General features: G+C 44.7%; 1 protein-coding gene across 1 annotated transcript in view; it reads right to left on the reverse strand.

Annotated features, from left to right (window-relative positions):
* Window positions 1–25,789, reverse strand: part of LOC139265754 (adapter SH3BGRL-like) — a 100,037-nt gene that overhangs the window by 39,583 nt on the left and 34,665 nt on the right. Inside the window, exon 2 of the mRNA XM_070883111.1 lies at window positions 101–286. Coding sequence (XP_070739212.1) covers window positions 101–286 — 186 coding nt within the window. The remainder of the gene's footprint in view (window positions 1–100; window positions 287–25,789) is intronic.

Below are 25,789 nucleotides of genomic sequence, written 5' to 3' on the forward strand. Positions count from 1 at the left end.
AATCCTCAAAAAATATTTTCAGTCAGTGAATTCGAGTTCTTTAATTTTCAAGAAATAGCTCACATCACTAATAGATTCTGTGCGAGAGAGTTTGCCTTACCCCACAATAGTGGTCATTATTGAAGATCTGAGGTGGCAGTGGGTTCCCACTCACAGGTCGGCAGTTCTCTGGAACATTCTCCCTCATAAACATTTTGTTCTCATCATTCACTGCGATGTCACATCTTTCAAACTCGATTTTGTTGGCCTGCAGGAAGTCCAGCACCTCCTGCTGCTGCTTCTTAATCTGGAAATGAAAGCAGTAACACCGATTACTCAATGCAGGAATCACAAACACGCAAAGGGAGTCCCGGGGGTTGGAGGAGCTCGTGTACAGCCTGGCCCTTTACTCATTCTCAAAACATACATCAAATTGAGTGACTCACCTGGAACCCATTGGGGGCTCAATCCCTGGCACACGTTATAGAATGTTTGCTGTACATCCGAGACAGACACTTAATCCCACACACATTGCAGAGAGTTAGAGCTCATTGTCCTCAACAATACCGAACTGAACTCCCCCTATGGTGGTCTTCATCTTAAACATGCATTATATGTTCTATGCCTGCTCCTGTTGGTACTGTCCTACCTTAGAAACATAGAAAATAGGTGCAGGAGTGGGCCATTCGGCCCTTCGAGCCTACACCACCATTCAATTAGTTCATGGCTGATCATTCCCTCAGTACCCCTTTCCTGCTTTCTCTCCATACCTCTTGATCCCCTTAGCAGTAAGGGCCACATCTAACTCCCTCTTGAATATGTCCAATGAACTGGCATCAACAACTCTCTGCGGCAGGGAATTCCACAGGTTAACAACTCTCTGAGTGAAGACGTTGCTCCTCATCTCAGTCCTAAATGGCCTACCCCTTATCCTAAGACTATGTCCCCTGGTTCTGGACTTCCCCAACATCGGGAACATTCTTCCTGCATTTAACCTGTCCAGTCCCGTCAGAATCTTATACGTTTCTATGAGAGCCCCTCTCATTCTTCTAAACTCCAGTGAATAAAGGCCCAGTTGATCCAGTTGCTCCTCATATGACAGTCCAGCCATCCCTGGAATCAGTCTGGTGAACCTTTGCTGCACTCCCTCAATAGCAAGAATGTCCTTCCTCAGATTAGGAGACCAAAACTGAACACAATATTCCAGGTGAGGCCTCACTAAAGCCCTGTACAACTGAAGTAAGACCTCCCTGCTCCTGTATTCAAATCCCCTAGCTATGAAGGCCAACATACCATTTGCCTTCTTCAGCGCCTGCTGTATCTGCATGCCCACTTTCAGTGACTGATGAACCATGACACCCAGGTCTCGTTGCACCTCCCCTTTTCCTAATCTGCCGCCATTCAGATAATATTCTGCCGCCTTGTTTTTGCCCCCAAAGTGGATAACCTCACATTTATCCACATTATACTGCATCTGCCATGCATTTGCCCACTCGCCTAACCTGTCCAAGTCACCCTGCAGCCTCTTAGCATCCTCCTCACAGCTCACACCACCACCCTGTTTAGTGTCATCAGCAAACTTGCCGATATTACACTCAATTCCACCATCTAAATCATTCATATATATTGTAAAGAGCTGGGTCCCAGCACTGAGCCCTGTGGCACTCCACTAGTCACTGCCTGCCATTCTGAAAAGGACCCGTTTATCCCGACTCTCTGCTTTCTATCTGCCAACCACTTCTCTATCCACGTCAGTACATTACCCCCAATACCATGTGCTTTGATTTTGCACACCAATCTCTCGTGTGGGACCTTGTCAAAAGCTTTTTGAAAGTCCAAATGCACCACATCCACTGGTTCTCCCTTGTCCACTCTACTAGTTACATCCTCAAAAAATTCCAGAAGATTTGTCAAGCATGATTTCCCTTTCATAAATCCATGCTGACTTGGATCGATCCTATCACTGCTTTCCAAATGCGTTGCTATTTCATCCTTAATGATTGATTTTCCCCACTACTGATGTCAGGCTAACCGGTCTATAATTACCCGTTTTCTCTCTCCCTCCTTTTTTAAAATGTGGTGTTACATTAGCTACCCTCCAGTCCATAGGAACTGATCCAGAGTCGATAGACTGGTGGAAAATTATCACCAATGCATCCACTATTTCTAGGGCCACTTCCTTAAGTACTCTGGGATGTAGACTATCAGGCCCTGGGGATTTATCGGCCTTCAATCCCGTCAATTTCCCTAACATAATTTCCCGCCTAATAAAGATATCCTTCAGTTCCTCCTTCTCACTGGACCCTCGGTCCCCTAGTTCTTCTGGAAGGTTATTTATGTCTTCTTTTGTGAAGACAGAACCGAAGTACTTATTCAATTGGTCTGCCATTTCTTTGTTCCCCATTATAAATTCACCCGAATCCGACTGCAAGGGACCTACATTTGTCTTCACTAATCTTTTTCTCTTCACATATCTATAAAAGCTTTTGCAGTCAGTTTTTACGTTTCCGGCAAGCTTCCTCTCGTACTCTATTTTCCCCTTAATTAAACCCTTTGTCCTCCTCTGCTGAATTCTAAATTTCTCCCAGTCCTCCGGTTTGCTGCTTTTTCTGGCTAATTTGTATGCCTCTTCCTTGGATTTAACACTATCCTTAATTTCCCCTGTTAGCCACGGTTGAGCCACCTTCCCCGTTTTATTTTTACTCCAGAAAGGGATGTACAATTGTTGAAGTTCATCCATATGATCTTTAAATGTTTGCCATTGCCTATCCACCGTCAACCCTTTAAGTATCATTTGCCAGTCTATTCTAGCCAATTCGCACCTCATACCGTCGAAGTTACCTTTCCTTAAGTTCAGGACCCTAGTTTCTGAATTAACTTTGTCACTCTCCATCTTAATAAAGAATTCTACCATATTATGGTCACTCTTCCCCAACGGGCCTCGCACAACAAGACTGCTAATTAGTCCCTTCTCATTACACATCACCCAGTCGAGGATGGCCAGCTCTCTGGTTGGTTCCTCGACATATTGGTCTAGAAAACCATCCCTAATACACTCCAGGAAATCCTCCTCCACCGCATTGCTACCAGTTAGGTTAGCCCAATCAATATGTAGATTAAAGTCGCCCATGATTACTGCTGTACCTTTATTGCACACATCCCTTATTTCTTGTTTGATGCTGTCCCCAACCTCACTACTACTATTCGGTGGCCTGTACACAACTCCCACTAGCGTTTTCTTCCCTTTGGTTTTCCGTAGCTCCACCCATACCGATTCCACATCATCCAAGCTAATGTCCTTCCTTACAATTGCATTAATTTCCTCTTTAACCAGCAATGCCACCTTGTCTCCTTTTCCTTTCTGTCTATCCTTCCTAAATGCTGAATACCCTTGGATGTTGAGTTCCCAGTCTTGGTCACCCTGGAGCCATGTTTCCATGATGCCAATCACATCGTATCTGTTAACTGCTATCTGCGCAGTTAATTCACCCACCTTATTCCGAATACTCCTCGAATTGAGGCACAGAGCCTTCAGGCTTGTCTTTTTAACACACTTTGACCCTTTAGAATTTTGCTGTAAAGGCAAACTTGACCATGTTTGGTAAGGAATTAACAAGATTGCTGTGATCCTAAAATGGTGAGTACCGTTCGTTGGTGGCATAACCATAAGTGAATTAATGAAGGCGCCATCCATCACATCAATTCACTGCGCTCTTTACCATCCATCACATCATTTTTTTGCTAGCCAAGGGTATTAAGGGATACAGAACCAAGGCTCCAGATCGGCCTGAGTGGCAGAACAAGCTCGAGGGGCTGAATGGCCTACTCCTGTTCCTATATCCTCATCACTGGAAGCATTAATTGAGGGGAGCAGATTCTTCACAGAGAGATATGAATAAAGAAAACATTAATCTGGTGAATAAATGATTTCCAAGTTGCTCCCGGGCTCCTCCTAGTGGAGAAGTTGTGCCAGCAGGACCCAAAGAAGAGTTTGTCTTTGCTCTCTCACGTGTAGAATAATGTTAGACCAAGTGGGGGTGTTTCCAGAGTGCAGATCTCGCAAGGTTGCAGTTATTTGAGGAGTAAGATTTAGGGTCAGAAGAATGAGCCAGATTGCAAACCTAGTTAAATAATTACAGCTGTTTGTCATTAAGGAGTGGCACACTGTCAACTGCAGTGAACTTTGTAAACTACAATGATTAGGTCTCCCTCCAAAAATGTGAAAACTAATGTGTGCGAGGCAAACTAGAAAATATATTTTTTTTAAAACGGAGCCTAATTTTTAAAAAATGAATAGAAAATTCACAAAGAAATACTGATGAAAAGGGCCATTTTTCCCCTCAACCTTCCATAAAAGCCCAGGATCCTCCCCAATCACATCGTCCAACTGCCTCGAATGAATCCAGAAGCTTTTCCCACCATTACTCCACCTCAAAAGACAATTCCAGGTATTAGACATACTCCAAGGTAACCCTTTGTAAGTATCAACATGCTTCTGAGAATCCATGACACTTACAAGGCCTGTCCTACCATCACTGCAGGCAACAATGATCATTATACAACAAGAGAAATGGAGTGTTATACAGAAATCTGATGGAACTGCAAAGCCCTCCCCCTCCCTTCCATTGATATCCTCCCCGGGACCTCAAAGCCACCCCCCACCTCCGCCCCCACACTTGGCTCAGCGGTCCCCCAGTTTAGAAACCTATGCTTTTAGGTCAATTTAATGGGACCAGTTTGTGATTAATTTGAATTTTTTTTTTTAATTAAGCAGTACAATAAAAAATAAATTCTCCTCAATAAATGTTCCTGTAGAGATTTTGTTTCATTAAAATTGGAACGTTTTTAGGAATGTAACGTAATCCAATCGGAAACCGTTTCAGCATCTGGTTCTTATTGTGTGTTGTTCAATGTCTGAGCCAAGAACTCTCCCCTTTTATTTTCCTGTGGTTTGAATCTTGGCACATGTTGCAATTTTAAAATCATTTGTTTTGAAATTAAACAGTCCTCCATGAGGGAAAATGTTCTGCAGCCATTCAACAGAATCAAATAAGCACAAGGCCAAGGAGCAGGGTAATGTGCATCTACACATCGGCTCATAACTCAATGCACAGGGGTGAGTGTCCAGGTCAACACAGGCACTGAATCCAGAGTAAACTCCAGAACATTCAGATAATCCCGAGTTCAAAAAGCCATTCCTCCCGCCCTTCATATAAATGCCGACGACGCATAAGACATCAGAGTGGAAAGCTTCTCCGAGACTGTCAAGGGCATGGATGCCCGAGGTAGACAGCCCTCCATTCTGGCCAAAGAAAAGCATGTGTTAGATCAGTGCTTTCCCACTATGTAGGAGACTCCCTTGCAAATATTAACATTCCTCAGGACACTTTGCCCTAATTTCCAAAGGGCCACATCATCTACCCAAAAGGGAACCAGTTCTCTCAATGCAAAAAGCATTTCTTTTTTTTACTAGTATACAGCAACAGAAATAGGACTAGAAATTGGACTGCCCTCCAATCGGGGTGCGATCCCAGACCAGCACACACTGCACATGCCCACGGAGGCTGGCGGCAGGACCACAGCAAATTGGTCCGCCGACCTCCTTACAACAGTGCTGGTGAGCTATGGGCACCATATTCAGCCCGAGATGGTTCACCAGTGGCAAGGCTGGCAGCAAGATTGGCCGAGATCCTCAGGAGAGTCATTTGGGGTGGTGAGGGGGGCGAAGGGGGTAAACGGTGGCCGGCAGAAGCCCACGTTTTCAATGTGGAACTGAGAGAAGAACTCCTAGCTCCACAATAAGGCAAGTAAAAAGCATTAAAGTTACTTTCGAATGGCAATCTCCAGCTTTAAGGAGCATTGCTTTGGCTGCTGAACACCTGAAGAAACTGACCACAATACTCTTGGAGCAGGCTGCGATCATTCACAGTCCAATTTGGCAAATGGAGCTGAAACGGGTGTTCAGGCCCCCAATCTGCATATGCAAAGGGGCTAACCCCAGTTTCAGACACACATCCTGCATGCCTACTGAGCAGCCCTGTCCAGTATTACAGTGGCGCATTTCCGGCATTGACTGAGCGATCGCACACCACTTGCCATATTGGACCCTTCGGTGCCCGTTTTAGGCCATATTTAAAAATGTATACCCCCTAGTTATGACTCACCGACCAGTGCAAATAGGGGGTGAAATTGTTCTTCAGCGAAAGCACAAAGCGGCTAAGAGCAAATTAGCAGCCCGTCTTACACTGCGCTCCTGCTCCTGTTTCTAGGTTCTCATTTCTTATGAAATGGTAACTGTTTTTTATGTAAATAACAGCTACGAAGAAAGCATTTTTGTTGTAATTCAAAGCACTGGCTCATTTCCCCAATTTTGGACCGTCCTTGGAGAGCACTGCAATAAGGAGGCAATCGGGCTGAGTTTACTTCTCGTACTTCCTCTGATGACAATCTCTGTAACCCTGTCAGGTGAATGAGACACAGGTCAATTCCACAGCACCCAGAGTCTAGAGTCGAGATCAGTGAACAGCTGCATTATTCTCCCCTCCACACTGCTTTTCTCCCACTACCTCTCAAAATGGTGCTGACCTCTTTGCTTGCTTGCTCACTCTCAAGTGACCATTTTTCACGTGGGAATCTCAACAGCATGGAAGGCTTCAATAATTGGGGCAGTTTTCGTCAGATAGATGTTAAGATTCTAAAAATTCTGAAGGAATGAGACAGTAAAAAGAAACTGACTGTTTTCCAGTGATTGAAGGGTCTGGAAAGGGGATGTAAATACAAGATTAAATGTGAGAGATTCTGGACAAAAAGAGATGGGGAAGCTTTTTTTTTAAAGCCATGGCGGGCTGTGAGACTGAGGAATGTTCTCTTGGAGTTAATGATTGAAGTAGAGACCATGTCAACATTTAAAAATAGATTAGATAGTTGGTTGAAAGGTAGGCAGATATGGGGATATGGGAGCAGGGGAGGCACATGGGATGAGGATTACTGCTGGTGTGGACGATAAAGACTCGCACACAGTGGTTGGGCCAAATGGGCCATTTCAGTAATGTAATTTCTATATAATGGGCAATGAACCAGAGCAGATATGAAGTAAAAGTAGGGAACATCTAGGCAATAGTGGCCATAATATAATACACTGTAAGATAATAATTGAGAAGAGACAAAGACCAGGGTTGGAGATTGGAGGAAAGCCAATTTTGTGGGGCTGAGAATAGAATTTGGGGAAATAAAATGGACATCAATATTGGTAAACAATGATTTAGAACAGCAATGGAAAACATTTAAAAACAGTGTTCAACAGAGTCCAGGAAAAATATATTCCACTAAAAAACAAGAACAAACTAAACACTAACGAGACTCCATGGATGAATAAAGACATAAGATTGAGACTAGGCCTATATTCTCTAGAGTTTAGAAGAATGAGAGGTGATCTCATTGAAACATAAAATTCTTACAGGGCTTGACAGGTTAGATGTTTCCCCTGGCTGGGGAGTCTAGAACCAGGGGTCACAGTCTCAGAATATGGAGTCGGCCATTAAGGACTGAGATGAAGAGAAATTTATTTCTTCGGAGGGTTGTGAATCTTTGGAAATTTCTACCCCAGAGGGCTGTGGAAGCTCAGTCATTAAATATATTCAAGACAGAGATTGCAAGATTTTTGGATATTAAGGGAATCAAGGGATAATGAGGATGGTGCAGGAAAGTGGAGTTGTAGTAGAAGATCAGCCATCATCTCATTGAATGGCGGAGAAAGCTAGAGGGGCCGAATGGCCTACCCCTGCTTCTATTTCTTATGTTCGTACAAGGGAAAAATTGAGGGTAAGGAAAGAGGCAGACTCTAAGTACATAGACAGCAGGAGAGAGAGCATGAGATGGGATAATACGAAGAGATTAGGAGAGAAGTAAAAAACACAATTAGGAAGGCAAAGAGGAACTATGAAATTAAATTATCAAAGAACATAAAACAAAATAGTAAAATATCCTGCAGGCACATAAGTAAAAAAAAGGACAGTCCTGATGGAAGTAGTGCCACTAAGGCAGCGATAGCGAAATGGCAAAAATATGAAATAATTACTTTGCTTCATTATTTACCAGGGAGACGGATCAAGTGGACATGACATCGAAAGATAGTGGTGAACAGTTGTTTTTCGGACTGGAGGAAGGTCCAGTGGTGTTCCCCAGGGGTCGGTTCTAGCACCACTGCTTTTCTTGATATATGTCAATGATTTGGATGTGGGTGTACAGGATACAATTTCAAAATTTGCACAAAACTTGGAAGTATAGTGAACAGTGAGGAGAATAGTTACAGACTTCAAGAGGACATAGACAGGCTGGTGGAATGGGCGGACACGTGGCAGATGAAATTTAATGCAGAAAAGTGATAAATTTTGGTGGAAAGAATGAGGAGAGGCAAAATAAACTAAAGGGTACAATCCTAAAGGGGGTGCATGAACAGAGTGACCTAGGGGTATATGTGCAGGGCGGGTTGAGAAAACACTTAAAAAAGCTTACGGGATCCTGGGCTTCGTGAATAGAGGTATAGAGTACAAACGTGTGGAAATTATGTATCAAAACACTGGTTCAGCCTCAACTGGAGTATTGTGTCCAATTCTGGGCACCGCACTTTAGGAAGGATGTGAAGGCCTTAGAGAGGGTGCAGAAAAGATTTACGAGAATGATTCCAGAGATGAGGGACTTCAGTTACGTGGACAGAGTGGAGAAGCTGGGGTTGTTCTCCTTAAAGCAGAGAAGATTGAGAGGAGATTTGATAGAGGTGTTCAAAATCATGAGGGGTCTAGACAGAGAGAAACTGTTCTCTTTGGCCGAAGAGTCGAGACTCAGGTTTAAGGTGATTCGCAAAACAGCCAAAGGCGACACAAGAAAAAAACTTTAAGCAGCGAGTGGTTCATCTGGAATAGAAACATAGAAATCTATAGCGCAGAAGGAGACCATTTCGGCCCATCGTGCCCGTGCTGGCCGACAAAGAGCCACACAGCCCTCGGTCAGCAGCCCTGAAGGTTACACATAAACCTATGAACAATGAACAATAGCGGAAAGGTAAAGAGCATCCGGCCCAACCAGTCCACCCCACACAACTGCGATATCCCATGTATTGCAACACTTTATACTCCACCCCAACCGAAGCCATGTGATCTCCTGGAGAGGCAAAAACCAGATAAAACCCAAGCCAATAGGGGAAAAAAATCTGGGAAATTCCTCTCCGATCCATCCAGGCGATCGAAACTAGTCCAAGAGAGGACGTATTAGATTCCCTAAAGTATTTACCATTGTATCTGCGCCAGCCAGCAAGAGGTTATCGAATGAAATCCCAATTACCAGCTCTAGGTCTGTAACCCTGCAGGTCACGGCACTTCAAGCACCTTTTAAATGTGGTGAGGGTTTCTGCCTCTACCACCTTTCCGGGCAGTGAGTTCCAGACCCCTACAGCCCTCTGCGTGAAGAAGCTTCCCCTCAAATTCCCTCTAAACCTTCCACCAACCACCTTAAACCTATGCTCCCTCGTAATTGACTCCTCCACCAAGGGAAATACGCCCTTGCTAGCCACTTTATCCAGGCCCCTCAAAATTGTATACACCTCAATAAGGTCTCCCCTCAGCCTCCTCTGTTCCAATGAGAACAAACCCAGACTATCCAATCTGTCCTCATTACTAAGATTCTCCATTGCAGGCAGCATCCTAGTAAATCTCCTCTGCACCCTCTCGTGTGCAATCACGTCCTTTCTATAATACGGCGACCAGAACTGCACGCAGTACTCCAGCTGTGGTCCAACCAAAGTATTATACAATTTAAGCATAACCTCGCTGCTCTTATATTCTATGCCTCGGCCAATAAAGGCAAGCATTCCGTATGCCTTTTTATCCACCTTATCCACCTGTCCTGCTACTTTCAGGGATCTGTGGACAAGCACTCCAAGGTCCCTTTGTTCATCTACACTTCTAAGTGGCTTCCAGTTTAATGTGTATACCCTTTCCTTATTGGACCTCCCCAGTGCATTACCTCATGTTTCTCCGAATTAAATTCCATTTGCCATTGTTCTGCCCACCTGACCAATAGATTAATATCCTCCTGCAGTCCATGACTATCCTCTTCATTATCAACCACACAGCCAATTTTAGTGTCATCTGCAAATTTCTTAATCATATCCTCTATTTTGAATCTAGATCATTGATGTATACCACAAAATGCAAGGGACCCAGTACTGAGCCCTGTGGAACCCCACTGGAAACATCCTTCCAGTCACAAAAACATCCATCAACCATTACCCTTTGCTTCTTGCCTCAGCCAATTTTGGATCCAACTTGCCACTTTGCCTTGGATCCCATGGGCTTTTACCTTTGTGACTAGTCACGCCAGGGGGAGGGGTGGGGGGGAAACGGCCTGAGGTCGGGGCGGGGGGAAGGAGGTTGGTGCCCCGGACAGGCTGAGTGTCGATGGGCCCCAAAGTTGGGTGGAGGTCGGTCGCGTTCTGCGCATGCGCCCCCAGCCACCAGAATCATGCCGGACGAGGGGTGGTGCCGGATAAGGGAGTCCCGGATAAGGGAAGTCCAACCTGTACTTTTCCAGCCCGGTCATCAAAATGTCCTAGGGGGAGTGTTTGCTCGTGCTGTTGGGAAGGGGTTAAACTAATATGGCAGGGGGATGGGAACCTATGCAGGGAGACAGAGGGAAATAAAATGGGGGCAGAAGCAAACAATAAAAAAGAGAATAATAAAAGTGGAGGGCAGAGAAACCCAAGGCAAAAATCAAAAAGGGCCACATTACAGTAAAATTCTAAAGGGACAAAGAGTGTTAAAAAGACAAGCCTGAAGGCTCTGTGCCTCAATGCGAGGAGTATTCATAATAAGGTGGATGAATTAACTGCGCAGGCAGCTATTAACGATTATGATATAATTGGGATTATGTAGACATGGCTCCAGGGTGACCAAGGCTGGGAACTCAACATCCAGGGATATTCAACATTCAGGAAGGATAGACAGAAAGGAAAAGGAGGCGGGATAGCGTGGCTGGTTAAAGAAGAAATTAAGGCAATAGTAAGAAAGGACATTAGCTTGGATGATGTGGAATCTGTATGGGTAGAGCTGCGGAACACCAAAGGGCAGAAAACGCTCGTGGGAATTGTGTACAGACCACCAAACAATAGTAGAGAGGTTGGGGATGGCATCAAACAAGAAATTAGGGATGCGTGCAAAAAGGTACAGCAGTTATCATGGGCGACGTTAATCTACATATAGGTTGGGCTAACCAAGCTGGTAGCAATGCGGTGGAGGAGGATTTCCTGGAGTGTATTAGGGATGCCTTTCTAGACCAATATGTCAAAGAACCAACTAGAGAGCTGGCCATCCTAGACTGGGTGTTGTATAATGAGAGAGGACTAATTAGCAATCTTGTTGTGCGAGGTCCCTTGGGGAAGAATACCATAATATGGTAGAATTCTTTCTTAAGATGGAGAGTGACAGTGTTAATTCAGAGACTAGGGTCCTGAACTTAAGGAAAGGTAACTTCGATGGTATGGGACGTGAATTGGCTAGGATAGACTGGCAAATTATACTTAAAAGGGTTGACAGTGGATCGGCAATGGCAGACATTTATAGATTACATGGAAGAACTTCAACAATTGTACATCCCTGTCTGGAGTAAAAACAAAACGGGGAAGGTAGTTCAACCGTGGCTAACAAGGGAAATTAGGGCTAGAATTAAATCCAAGGAAGAGGCATATAAATTGGCCAGAAAAAGCAGCAAACCTGAGGACTGGGAGAAATTTAGAATTCAGCAGAGGAGGACAAAGGGTCTAATTAGGCGGGGAGAAATAGAGTATGAGAGGAAGCTTGCAGGGAACATAAAAACTGACTGCAAAAGCTTCTATAGATATGTGAAGAGAAAAAGATTAGTGAAGACCAACGTAGGTCCTTTGCCGTCAGAATCAGGTGAATTTATAACGGGGAATAAAGAAATGGCAGACCTATTGAACAAATACTTTGGATCTGTCTTCACTAAGGAAGACACAAATAACCTTCCTGAAATAATAGGGGTTCGAGGGTCTAGCGAAAAGGAGGAACTGAAGGAAATCCTGATTAGTCTGGAAATTGTGTTAATGAAATTGATGGGATTGAAGGCCAATAAATCCCCAGGGCCTGATAGGCTGCATCCCAGAGTAATTAAGGAAGTAGCCCTAGAAATAGTGGATGCATTGGTGATCATTTTCCAACATTCTATTGACTCTGGATCAGTTGCTATGGACTGGAGGGTAGCTAATGTAACACAACTTTTTAAAAAAGGAGGGAGAGAGAAAACAGGGAATTATAGACCGGTTAGCCTGACATTGGCGGTGAGGAAAATATTGGAATCAATTATTAAAGATGAAATAGCAGTGCATTTGGAAAGCAGTGACAGGATCGGTCCAAGTCAGCATGGATTTATGAAAAGGAAATCATGCTTGTCAAATCTTCTAGAATTTTTTGAGGATGTAACTAGTAGAGTGGATAAGGGAGAACCAGTGGATGTGGTGTATTTGGACTTTCAAAAGGCTATTGATAAGGTCCCACACAAGAGATTGGTGTGCAAAATTAAAGCACATGGTATTGGGGGTAATGTACTGACGTGGACAGAGAACTGGTTGGCAGGCAGGAAGCAGAGAGTCGGAATAAACAGGTCCTTTTCAGAATGGCAGGCAGTGACCAGTGGGGTGCCGCAGGGTTCAGTGCTGGGACCCCAGCTGTTTACAATATACATCAATAATTTAGATGAAGGAATTGAATGTAATATCTCCAAGTTTGCAGATGACACTAAGATGGGTGGATGTGTGAGCTGTGAGGAGGATGCTAAGAGGCTGCATGGTGATTTGGACAGGTTAGGTGAGTGGGCAAATGCATGGCAGATGCAGTATAATGTGGATAAATGTGAGGTTATCCACTTTGTTGGCAAAAACAGGAAGACAGAATATTGTTTAAATAGTGACAGATTAGGAAAAGAGGAGGTGCAACGGGACCTGGGTGTCATGATACATCAGTCATTGAAGTTTGGCATGCAGGTACAGCAAGCGGTGAAGAAGGCAAATGGCATGTTGGCTTTCATAGCTAGAGGATTTGAGTAGAGGAGCAAGGAGGTCTTACTGCAGTTGTACAGAGTCTTAGTGAGGCTACATTTCGAATATTGTGTTCAGTTTTGGTCTCCTAATCTGAGGAAGGACGTTCTTGCTATTGAGGGAGTACAGCGAAGGTTCACCAGATTGATTCCCAGGATGGCAGGACTGATATAAGAGGAGAGACTGGATCAACTGGGCTGGAGTTTAGAAGAATGAGAGGGGATCTCATAGAAACATATAAAATTCTGACGGGATTGGACAGGTTAGAGGCAGGAAGAATGTTCCTGTTGCTGGGGAGTTCCAGAACCACGGGTCACAGTCTAAGAATAAGGGGTAAGCTATTTAGTACTGAGATGAGGAGAAACTTCTTCACTCAGAGAGTTGTTAACCTGTAAAATTCTCTACCGCAGAAAGTTGTTGAGGCCAGTTTGTTAGATATATTCAAAAGGGAGTTAGATACGGCCCTTACGGCCAAAGGGATCAAGGGGTATGGAGAGAAAGCAGGAAAAGGGTACTGAGGTTGAATGATCAGCCATGATCTTATTGAATGGCGGTGCAGGTTCGAGGGGCTGAATGGCCTGTTCCTGCACCTAATTTCTATGTTTCTAATTCCACAACGTGGCCTTGGGCAACATGGACTATTTTCCATACCTCGGGAGGTTATCAGCAAGGGCAGACATCGATGACGAGATCCAATACCGCCTCCACTGTGCCTTCAGCCGCCTGAGGAAGAGAGTGTTTGACGACCAGGACTTCCAATCTGGCACCAAGCTTATGGTCTACAGGGCTGTGTGATACCTGCCCTCCTGTATGGCTCAGAGACGTGGACCATATACAGTAGACACCTCAAAGCGCTGGCGAAGTAACACCAGGAAACTATAGACCAGTCAGCGTAACATCGGTGATAGGAATCCCTACTAAAAGGTGAAAATAAAAAAACATCTAGAAACCAAAAATATAATAATGAGTAGTCAGCATAGATTTCAATAGGGAAAGTGTTGCTTGACCAACCTCGTTTAATTATTTGAAAGAGTAACAGAGAGAATAGACAAGGGTAATGCAGTAGATGTAATTTATCTAGATTTCCAAAAGGCCTTTGAAAAGGTGCCATATAATAGACTAATGAATAAGGTTAGTACATGAGGAGTCAGGGGACAAGCAGTAGAATGGATAGCTAACTGGCTTCAAGACAGAAAGCAGAGAGTCGAGGTAATGGGTAGCTATTTAGAGTGGTGGGTAGTAGTGTTCCACAAGGATCAGTGCCAGGACCAATGTTATTCAGAAGTTATATTAATGATTTAGACTTTGGAATCAAAAACACAATTTCTAAATTTGCAGATGACACCAAATTGGAGGGTGATAGTAAACATGAGGAAGACTGCAACAAATTACAGCAAGACATTAATAAACTTGCAGAATGGGTATATAATTGGCAAACGAATTTCAGAGATAAGTATTACATTTTGGTAAGAAAATAAGGTGGTCACATATTACTTGGAAAATAAGAATCTAAATGGGGTAATGAAGCAAGGGGATCTAGGAGTACAAATACACAAGTCACTAAAAGTAGCGACACGGGTTAATATGGTCATAAAAAAAGAAAACCAGGCACTAGGGTTTATTTCTGAGCGCTAGATTTGAAAAGTAGTGAAGTTATGCTAAAGTTGTATCGAACCGTGGTTAGACCACACCTAGGGCTAGAATTTCCACTCAATTTCCGCCAGTTTTTTCGGCGGTGCTGCTCGTTTTCGGCGGAAAACCATCCGGCGAAAATTTCCCACAAAGAGTTCCGCCGGCGGTTTCGAAGTACCGCTGGGGAGTGGACTGTCGGCGTGCACCGCCGAAAAAAACACTATCGCCCAAGTTTGGGCTCAGCGGTGACCCGTAGGTAAGATCGAAAAAAACGGCCACGAAAAGCAGCCGGAGCTGGGCGGTTGTTAAGTAGCCTGCAAAGAAAGGCAAATTAAAGGGTTTTTTACAATTCTTTTAAAATTCTTTTACAGCGATTAAATTAAAAAGAGTCTTGAGAATGTTTTCTGATTTTTTTATTTTTTGTTTCTTGGAAAAAATATTGTGTATGTTTTCCCTCCTCCCTAGGCCCAACCACAGCCTCGGTCTAAATTTGAGTAAGTACTGCACATTTTGATTAAGAACTGCCCAATTTGCCCAGGATTGTGTTTAACCACCGAGAATCTGCATGTAAGACCCATTTACTTGCCGGGCAGTATTTTTTGCTTTTTTGGTGCAATTTTTCGCCGGCATTATTTAAGAATCTTAGCGATCTTTTGGGCGGCAATCTGGCGGAAGGGGGTTTTATGGAAATTCTAGCCCTTGGAGTTCTGAGTACAATTCTAGTCACCATATTATAAAAAGGATATAGAAGCACTGGAGAGCGTGCAGAGAAGATTTATAAGGATGATCCCAGAAATGTGAGGGAAAACCTATCAGGAAAGGATGAACAGGCTGGATATCTTTTCTCTTGAAAAAAGGCTGAAGACAGGTCTAATAGAGGTCTTTAAAATTATGAAAGGTTTTGGTAGAGTGGATACAGAGAGAATGTTTCCACTTGTGGAGAAGAAAAAAAACTCGAGGCCATCAATACAAGATAGCCACCAAGAAACCCAATAGGGAATTCAGAAGAAACTTCTTTACCCAAAGGGTGGTGAGAATGTGGAACGCTCTACCACAGCGAATAGTATAGATGCATTTAAGGGGAAGCTCGATAAGGATATGAGGGAGAAGGGAATAGAAGGTTATGCTGCTAGAGTTAGATGAAGAAGGATGGGACAAGGCTTGAGTGGAGCATAAACACCGCAATTGACCTTTTGGGCCGAATGTTCTGTTTCTGTGTTCTATATTCTATATAATAATTCTATGTTGCCAGTCTATTCATCTCCAGGAGATGTCTCAATTGAGCCCAATCCTGTACTCACCAGATATCCGCATGCACTTGCATTTTCCAATAGGTTGCATAACAATCAGGAGCAGGAATCCTGGCCGAATATCCCCTCCTTCGCACAGGGCCGCTGACGGCAACAGCACCCGAGCTAACATTAACAAACTCAGCATAGACCAGAGATCTAACCTGGGATTTACCTGATCTAGCATTGGGTATATTACTGAGGCAGCAAAGACAAGGCTTTTCTGCATCCCACCATCCTATACTTTAACCTGGGAGTAGTACAAGGAAAATAAAGTGGAAAACATTTAACTCTCCAACATTGCAACAATACTTGCTACAAAATCAACCCTTTTTAAATACTCTTGTCAGGTCACAATGACGTTACACTATTAATGAACAATTTTTGTTAAAATGGAAGACTACTACTTGGAGAGCTGTAAACATATGAAATATTTCAACAGCAACTTTCACCCTGCTCCCACTCAGGTCCCCTTTGTTTTCCATAAAAACAGAAAACGAGCCAAATAGACAACTTGTCCCAAAGCAGCAACAGCCGTCTGGAAAAAGCAGCACTCGTTTGCTTCATGAAGTCAAACCATGGAAGGGAACAGAGAGCAAAATAAAAGGTTAAATAACTTCTGCTATTGCCGGCAATGCTAATAGGTGATTCAGGGGGCACTTCCATTTTGAATAATGGCACAGTGCCATCGTCTCAAGAGACGGCAACAGTGGTAGCACCAGATAAAGACTAGTGCGCTACTGCAAGAGCAGTGCTGCCAGCTCAGAACAAGTACCATCCCCGTCCAGTCTGCCTCAGTATGCCACATAATAATAAAGAACACCACGATCGAAGAAGGCATTGAAATACCGTGTATGGTTCAGACAGCACTGAACTGTGTATGTGTCACGGGCATGCCACTAATCCAGTCGGACAGTGTGCAATGCTAATAAAACACAGCCTCTTGAATTGTTATATGAAGCCTGTACAGTAAAATGAAATACTGTTTATGTAGCAGCAAAGAATTTCTATCGAGGACTTACAACCAATGTGAACTTCATTTCTCAATAAGTTATGCATCGCATATAATTAAACCTTTTCTTGGATATTAATCTAATCCAGATCAAAACAGCGGTGATGTCCTTCCCATTTATGGGAAAGTAACAACACACAGATCGTCAAATGAGCCGCTGCCAAGCAGTCGGAGACCAAATTTGGTAGCAACAAAGACTGCCTGATGTCAAATTCAAGCACAACTCAAGAGCTACACAGGCAGCCAAGTTAGCAGCAGTCAGGCACGCAGTCCTGAATATGTAACTGCTACCCTAGGACTTCCTCAAAGTGAGCCCATCAGCACAGCGGAGAGGTGTCCATTTCATTAGCTTTGGCATAAAGTATGCTGGAGTCGGCTTCTCAGCTCCCATCCCAAGCTATGTCTTTAAAGTGTAGGGAGACACCCCAAAGCCAAGCTCGCCAAAACACTGCTCTATTTTTGACAGTGTACATCAGGGGTGTCCAACTGCTGCACATGAGTCACGTGGGTGTCAAGTCCTGCCAACTCGGTTCTACTTGTGCTTATATTTCTTATTCACTGATTTGTCCCGTTTGACCTTTGTGGGCCTGGACGTTAAGCAAGGGTTGTTCTAAGCATCAATCTTTATTGGTGATTAAACCCTACATCACAGCATTAGTGTCAACCAATTGAGATATAATGTTCTCAGGGTGTGGGTCTCGCTGGCAATTAATGGCCATCCCTAATTGCCCTTGGGAAAGTGGTGGGACTTCTTGTTGGACCGCTGCAGTCCATGTGGTGAAGGTACTCCCAAAATGCTGTTAGATAGGGAGTTCCAGGATTTTGACCCAGCGACAAAGTTTAAATGAATGAATTTAAATTTTATACCTGGCCCCCGGTCTCTAAACATCTATTTGGCGCACAACAGGAACAGAAGTCTCAGTTCCATTGTAAGGTCCCAATCCCCTTCAGAGTCTCTTGTTATAGAGCCTTATGTGATGGATTTCATAGTTTCTAATACCAGATGTCCTGTGGAAGTCAACAATGCTGTGCTGTGGAAGAAAGTGTATGGCCTTTAATGTAGTCACTGTAGGAAACGCAGCATCCAACTTGCACACAGCAATGTCCCATAAACACTAATGTGATAATGACTGTTTTAGTGATGTTAATTGAGGGATAAATATTGTCCAGGACACTGGGGTGAACTCCTCTGCTCTTCTTCAAAATAGTGCCGTGGGATCTTTTATGTTCACCTCAGGGGGCCTTGGTTTACTGTCTCATCAGAAAGATGGCCCCCTCCGCCAATGCAGCGCGCACTCAGTACTGCACTGAAGTGTCAGTCTAGATTTTGTGCTCAAGTCTTTGGAGTGGGACTTAAACCCACAATCTTCTGACACTGAGCCACAGCTGGCATCATATGCATAAGAATTATAAATACATAGTGGAATAAGGAGACAGGATTCAGGGTTAACTTGGACTAGCCACAGGAAGTCTAAAATTAGAATATTCACAAACCTGAACCCAGAGTCAGAATTGTTAAAACAATTCAAAATAGTGATGGGCTCTTTGTTGTCCAAATGTCTCCCAGAAATGCCGCACTGACCACTGCCATTCCGAATTGTGTAACCCATCACCTTTATAACTAAACTGACAGGGAGCAGATTCACTAACTGAGAAAATCAACTTCTACTCTGCTAATCAAACACCAAGCACAAGATAACCACATTGCTGTGACAAGCAGAATCATGAATCATGAATCATGAATCATAAAAATGGTATCACTTCAATAAAACTGTCTCTTCTCCCCATTAGATTTCCAGACATAAACAGAGGCATAACTACAAGGTGATCTTCTCCTTGCCGTCATCAGACTAGACTACTAGGGATTGGAGAAATGTCACGAGGCCAGCCCTCTCACCACTGAACTAGACACATCACCACAAGATACTTAGCACCCTCCACCTTGAATCACCAGGAATCAGACAGAGAGAGACGTTACCACTACAAGCACTGGCACCCTACAGCCCTGCTAGAGATCTGACTGATATATAACCATTTACATGTCAGTTAGCACTCTCACTACTTAACCGTCTGCCCCAGGAGCCACGTAGGACATGCTCTATCCATGAATACCACCAGTAACGTGCGACCCTCACTCAGCAGCCAGGATTTAAGTACTTTTGAAAAATTGTATTTATGTACAAATAAATCAGATTTGTTGTTGAAAGATGACAAATTGGTCTTTTATACCTCACCACTATAGAGGGGAGCTAATAGTATATATAAAATGGTAGTGCTCTTCCAGAGGGACCAGCTAAAATCTCTCACTTACTATGATTTATAACATACATTTCCCAACAGCTTGGATGGTGGAAATGGAGATCTCCTTACCCCAGGCAGTCCAACTTACCAGCTAAAGGAGGAAGCATGTGTGGAGGAAACATGTGTTGGACAGTAACTTTGGGTAAATGTCAGAGAATAGGATGGGAAGGGTTAATGCAGCAGACCTGCTAATTCTTCAAAGTGACCTGTTGGTGTGGTATTGCTGTGCTGTTTTTGTATCGCAAGTGTGAAACGTTAGACTTTCATGTACAAAACATCATAATACAGTTTTAGGTCATAATATTTTGAACTAGATAATTAATATTTGGAACAACTGAACAGATGGTGCTGTAGGAGGACCATCTGCTCCATGAAGTGCAATAAAGGTCATGTAATGGTTGAGAAACAAAACGGAATTGCAGCAGTGGTCACATAGCAGTAATCAGAAAGGGTATAAAGGGAAAGAGTTTACACCTAGACGGGGAGCCACGGTGAATCCTCCACAGCAGAAAGAAGACTGCCGTTGTTCCTGGGACAGAGATAATCATCAAGTCCCGATGGTAAGGTTTCCCTATAGCAGGAATGTAGTGCAGTGTTCTCCTACTGCTGTGGCAATGTTGCTATTCCTTGGCATGTGTCATAAATAAATTGATTTTTAAAAATATACATGTGCCTGATTCGACAGGCCTGAACCCAAGTTATACTCACGAGACACGGTAAATATAATTTTGGCTAACTGATGAACAACAGGTGGCAGTGAGGCTGTGAAGAGAAACATATACCGGCAAGGTATCAAAACAGCCCAGCGCTGGAGTGTGAACACATGGTACATGTATTGGTAGCATTGAGGCTACCCCCGAGCTCCTCAAGATTCCCCCCAAATGGAGGGTTCCTGCTTCAAATGTCCCATCCAGGAGAGGAGGGGAGTAAAGGTGAAACAATTCCCATCAGTGGAAGTGGGGAGGGGGAAGAAAATGATAAAGAAAGAGTTGCTGCCCATTCCAGTTATTCCATAAACCTGCTGAGAACACATCACTTGCCCGTCTCTCCAATGGGGAAATGCTACACGATGTGGGGAATCCGAGAGAGGAGCAACACTTGCTGAAGAATGTGGAAGAGGGAAATAAAAACAGCAAGATAAACCTCTAGAAGACTTGGCGCTGCAGGATATCATTGTGTTAACTACAAATAAAAAGAAATTGCTCCACACAAAACCAAAAATATTTGATTCTCCAGTTTTATGCGGCGTAATATTGCTGGGTACGAGTTAGAACACAACACAAGTACTATTAAGATGCCCTGATCGAGCAATCAGTGGTTTCTAAACTTCTCTGATTAGGGGATCTCCTGCAGATACATTCAGTGCGCCTTAACAAGGTGTGAACTAGTGAGTGAAAAACTTGTTATATATGTAAACTTATACACAGCTTGTGCAGCCACCAAAAGGCTCATCCACTGGAGTCCCAAGGGATCCCATAATCCCTTGGGAGCACAGGTACTTAAGGAGGCCTGACAGGCTGGAGAGGAACTCTGGAGACTTGCAATAAAAGACTAAGGTCAGACTTTACTTTGAGCTCACAGTGTTCAGTCTGACTCTTTATTTGTATATAACAACTGGCGAGGAGATACAAATGACAAACCCAACGATGCAGAGAACAGTGGGCATCCTGGAGAATTTCTCGGAGGGAGATGATTGGGAAACCTTCGTGGAGCGACTCGACCAATACTTCGTGGCCAACGAGCTAGAAGCAGAAGCGAACGCTGCCAAACGAAGGGCGATTCTCCTCACCGTCTGCGGGGCACCAACGTATGGCCTCATGAAAAACCTGCTTGCTCCAGCGAAACCCACAGAGAAATCGTACGATGATTTGTGCACACTGGTCCGGGAGCATCTGAACCCGAAGGAAAGCGTTCTGATGGCGAGGTATCGGTTCTACACCTACAAAAGATCTGAAGGCCAGGAAGTGATGAGTTATGTCGCTGAGCTAAGACACCTTGCAGGACATTGCGAATTTAAGGACATTTGGAGCATATGCTCAGAGACTTTTTCGTACTTGGCAATGGCCATGAAATGATACTTCACAAACATTTGACTGTAGAGACCCCAACCTTGAGTGAGGCCATAGCGATAGCCCAGGCATTCATTGCCACCAGTGACAATACTAAGCAAATCTCTCAGCACACGAGTGCTGCTACAAGTACTGTGAACAAAGTGATGTTGTTTTCAAATTGCAATGCACGGGCAGGCCCCACATGCCTGCAGCTGTACGTCCGTAGATGTCTCAGAGTCCACCACCAAGGGTGACGAATGCAAGGCTATTAACACCTTGTTGGCGCTGCAGGGATGATCATCATTTCCATTCATGCCGCTTCAGAGGGTACATTTGCAAGGGCTGTGGAACAATGGGACACCTCCAACGTATGTGCAGGCGAGCTGCAAATCCTGTTAATCCTGCAAACCACCATGTTGCAGAGGAGGACAGATCCACATCGGATCATGACGAACCAGAGCCTCAGGCCAAGGAGGCAGGGGTATATGGGGTGCACACATTCATCATAACGTGTCCCCCGATAATGCTGAAGGTTGAATTAAATGGACTCCCGGTGTCAATGGAGCTGGACATGGGCGCGAGCCAGTCCTTCACGGGCAAAAAGACTTTCGAAAAATTGTGGTGCAGCAAGGCCTCAAGGCCAGTCTTGACTCCAAATCGCACAAAACTGAGAACTTACACAAAGGAACTGATTCCCGTAATCAGCAGTGCTACTGTAAAAGTCTCCTACGATGGAGCAGTGCACAAGCTACCACTCTGAGTGGTACCGGGCAATGGTCCCATGTTGCTTGGCAGGAACTGGCTGGGAAAAATACGCTGGAACTGGGATGACGTCAGAGCGCTCTCGTCCGCTGATGACACTTCGTGTGTCCAGGTGTCAAACAAGTTCCCTTCGCTGTTCAAACCATGCAAGGAGCAAAAGTGCAGATTCACCTAATTCTGGGGGGAGACCCATCCATCACAAGGCGAGAGCAGTACCGTACATGATGAGAGAATGGGTAGAGTTCAAGCTAGACCGGCTGCAAAGAGAGGGCATCATTTCGCCGATCGAATTCAACGAGTGGGCCAGCCCGATCGTTCCTGTCCTCAAGGGAGACGGCACTGTCAGAATCTGTAGTGATTACAAAGTAACTATCAATCGTTTCTCCCTGCAGGACCAATACCCACTACCAAAGGCTGACAACCTTTTTGCTATGCTGGTGGGAGGAAAGATGTTCATGAAGCTGGACTTGACCTCGGCCTACATGACGCAGGAGCTGGAGGAATCATCAAAGGCCCTCACCTGCATCAACATGCACAAAGATCTCTTCATTTATTACAGATGCCCGTTTGGAATTCGATCAGCGGCGGCGATATTCCAGAGAAACATGGAAAGCTTACTGAAGTCTGTCCCGCGCATGGTGGTCTTCCAGGACGACATCTTGGTTACAGGTCGGGACACAAGTGAGCATCTGCAGAATCTGGAGGATGTTCTTAGTCGACTCAGGTTAAAATGCTCGAAGTACATTTTCCTGGCGCGTGAAGTGGAGTTCCTGGGGTGAAGAATCGCGGCGGACGGCATCAGGCCCACCGATTCGAAGACGGAGGCCATCGAGAACGCACCAAGACCACAGAACATGACGGAGCTGCGGTCGTTTCTAGTACTCTTGAACTATTTTGGTAACTTCTTATCGGGTCTCAGCACACTGTTAGAACCACTCCATGCCTTACTGTATAAAGGAGATGAATGGGTATAGGGCAAAAGCCAAGAAAATGCCTTTGTAAAAGCTGGAAAATTGTTATGCTCAAACAAATTGCTTGTGTTGTATGATCCATGTAAGCGTTTGGTACTAGCATGTGATGTGTCGTCGTGTATGGCATCTGTTGTGTATTGCAACAAGCTAATGATTTTGGGAAATTGCAACCGGTTACTTATGCATCCAGGAGTCTGTCGAAGGCTGAGAGAGCCGACAGCATGATTGAAAAAGAAGCATTAGCGTGTGTTTATGGGGTAAAGAAAATGCATCAATATCTGTTTGGGCTAAAATTTGAATTGGAAACTGACCATAAGCCACTGATATCCCTGTTTTCCGAGAGTAAGGGGATAAATACTAATGTATCGACCCGCATCCAGAGATGGGCGCTCATGTTGTCCACATACAACTACGCCATCCGCCACAGGCCAGGCTCAGAAAACTCTGCCGATGCTCTCAGTAGGCTGCCATTGCCCACCACGGGGGTGGAAATGGCGCAGCCCGCAGATTTAGTCATGGTTATGGAAGCATTTGAGAGTGAGCAATCACTTGTCACAGCCCGACAGATTAGAACCTGGACAAGTCAGGACCCCTTACTGTCCTTAGTTAAAAACTGTGTGCTTCACGGGAGCTGATCCAGTGTCTCAGTGGAAATGCAGGAAGAGATAAAGCCGTTCCAGCAGCGCAAAGATGAAATGTCTATACAGGCAGACTGCCTTCTGTGGGGAAATCGGGTAGTGGTTCCCAAGAAGGGCAGAGACACCTTCATCAGTGACCTCCACAGTGCCCACCCAGGCATCGTAATGATGAAAGCGAATACCAGATCCCACGTGTGGTGGCCCAATATTGATGGGGACTTAGAGTCCTGCGTGTACAGATGTAACACATGCTCGCAGTTAAGTAATGCACCCAGGGAGGCACCATTAAGTTTATGGTCTTGGCCCTCCAAACCGTGGTCTAGGGTCCATGTCGACTATGCAGGCCTGTTCTTGGGTAAAATGTTCCTCGTGGTTGTTGATGCGTACTCCAAATGGATTGAATGTGAGATAATGTCGGCAAGCACATCCGCTGCCACCACTGAATGCCTGCAGGCCATGTTTGCCACGCACGGCCTGCCTGATGTCCTTGTGAGTAACAACAGGCCGTGTTTCACCAGTGCCGAGTTCAAAGAGTTCATGACCCACAACGGGATCAAACATGTCACATCTGCCCTGTTCAAACCAGCATCCAATGGTCAGGCAGAGAGAGCAGTGCAAACTATCAAGCAGGACTTGAAGAGGGTAACTGCAGACTCGCCTATCCTGAGTCCTGCTCAGTTACCTCACGAGACCCCACTCGCTCACTGGGATTCCACCTGTTGAACTGCTCATGAAAAGGGCACTTAAGACAAGGCTCTCGTTAGTTCACCCTGATCTACATGAACAGGTAGAGAGCAGGCGGCTTCAACAAAGTACATATCATGATAGCGCAAATGTGTCACGTGAAATTGAAATCAATGATCCTGTACTTGTATTGAATTATGGACAAGGTCCCAAGTGGCTTCCTTGCACCATTGTAGCCAAAGAGGGGAGCAGGGTGTTTCGGGTCAAACTTTCAAATGGACTCATTCACTGGAAACACTTGGACCAAATCAAACTCAGATTCATGGACTATCTTGAGCAACCCACTTTGGACCCTACCTTCTTTGACCCCCCAACATACACACCAGTGGCAACTGGCACCATGGTTGACCACGAATTAGAACCCATCATCTGCAGCAGCCCAACAGGACTCACCACACCAGGCAGCCTAGCAAGGCCAGCTGCACAGCAGCCCAGCGTGGGCCTAACAGACGGTTCACCAATACCAGCATCTGCACCGAGATGATCAACCAGGCAAAGAAGGGCTCAAGATTGTCTTACCTTGTAAATAGTTACACTGTTGCCTTTGGGGGGCAGGGGGTGTGCGGGGGGTGGGGGTGGGGAGTGTTGTTGTAAATGTAAGCTTGTATATACCTTGTACAGCCACCAGAGGGCTCATCCTCTAGCGTCCCAAGGGATCCCATAATTCCATGGGAGCATAGATACTTAAGGAGGCTGGAGAGGCACTTTGGAGACCTGCAATAAAAGACTCAGATCACATTTTACTTTGAGCTCACAGTATCCAGTCAGACTCTTTATTCGTATATAACAAAACTCTTCCTGCTCAAAATAAACGGAGCAATTAAGACGTAACCGGCAACTTTGAAACGGACGTTTACAAATGGTTATCACCTTTTGGCCGATATAAGTGACTGCCTATTTTAAATATGGAAGTCTTAAGTGGTTGGGACTGTATTGGATATTCCCAGGGAACACGCTCCCCCACCTTCTGAAAGGCAGTGCCGGGTACTCAAAGGGAAGTTTTGTTTTGCTAATCAAGTGCACTGGGAAGACAACATAAACAGAAAACATATTAATGACATTTTCCTCACAGTAATGTGGTATGCATGGCCCCAGACATCCTCAAATCAGACAAACTCGCGGATACATCAGGAGCCCCTCACAGACCCCAGTTTGAAAATCTTTGCTCCAAGTCAGCGTTGTACAGTTGCCCAAAGTTATGTAAATACTGGGGTCTGTGAGGGTGTCATATTTAAACTGGGCAACAGCTATCGCCAGTAGTCTTTAGAATTCACCTGGAGAAACATGAGCCAACAATAAAATGAA

The sequence above is a fragment of the Pristiophorus japonicus genome, chromosome 6 (assembly GCF_044704955.1).
Source record: "Pristiophorus japonicus isolate sPriJap1 chromosome 6, sPriJap1.hap1, whole genome shotgun sequence".
Lineage (NCBI taxonomy): Eukaryota > Metazoa > Chordata > Chondrichthyes > Pristiophoridae > Pristiophorus > Pristiophorus japonicus.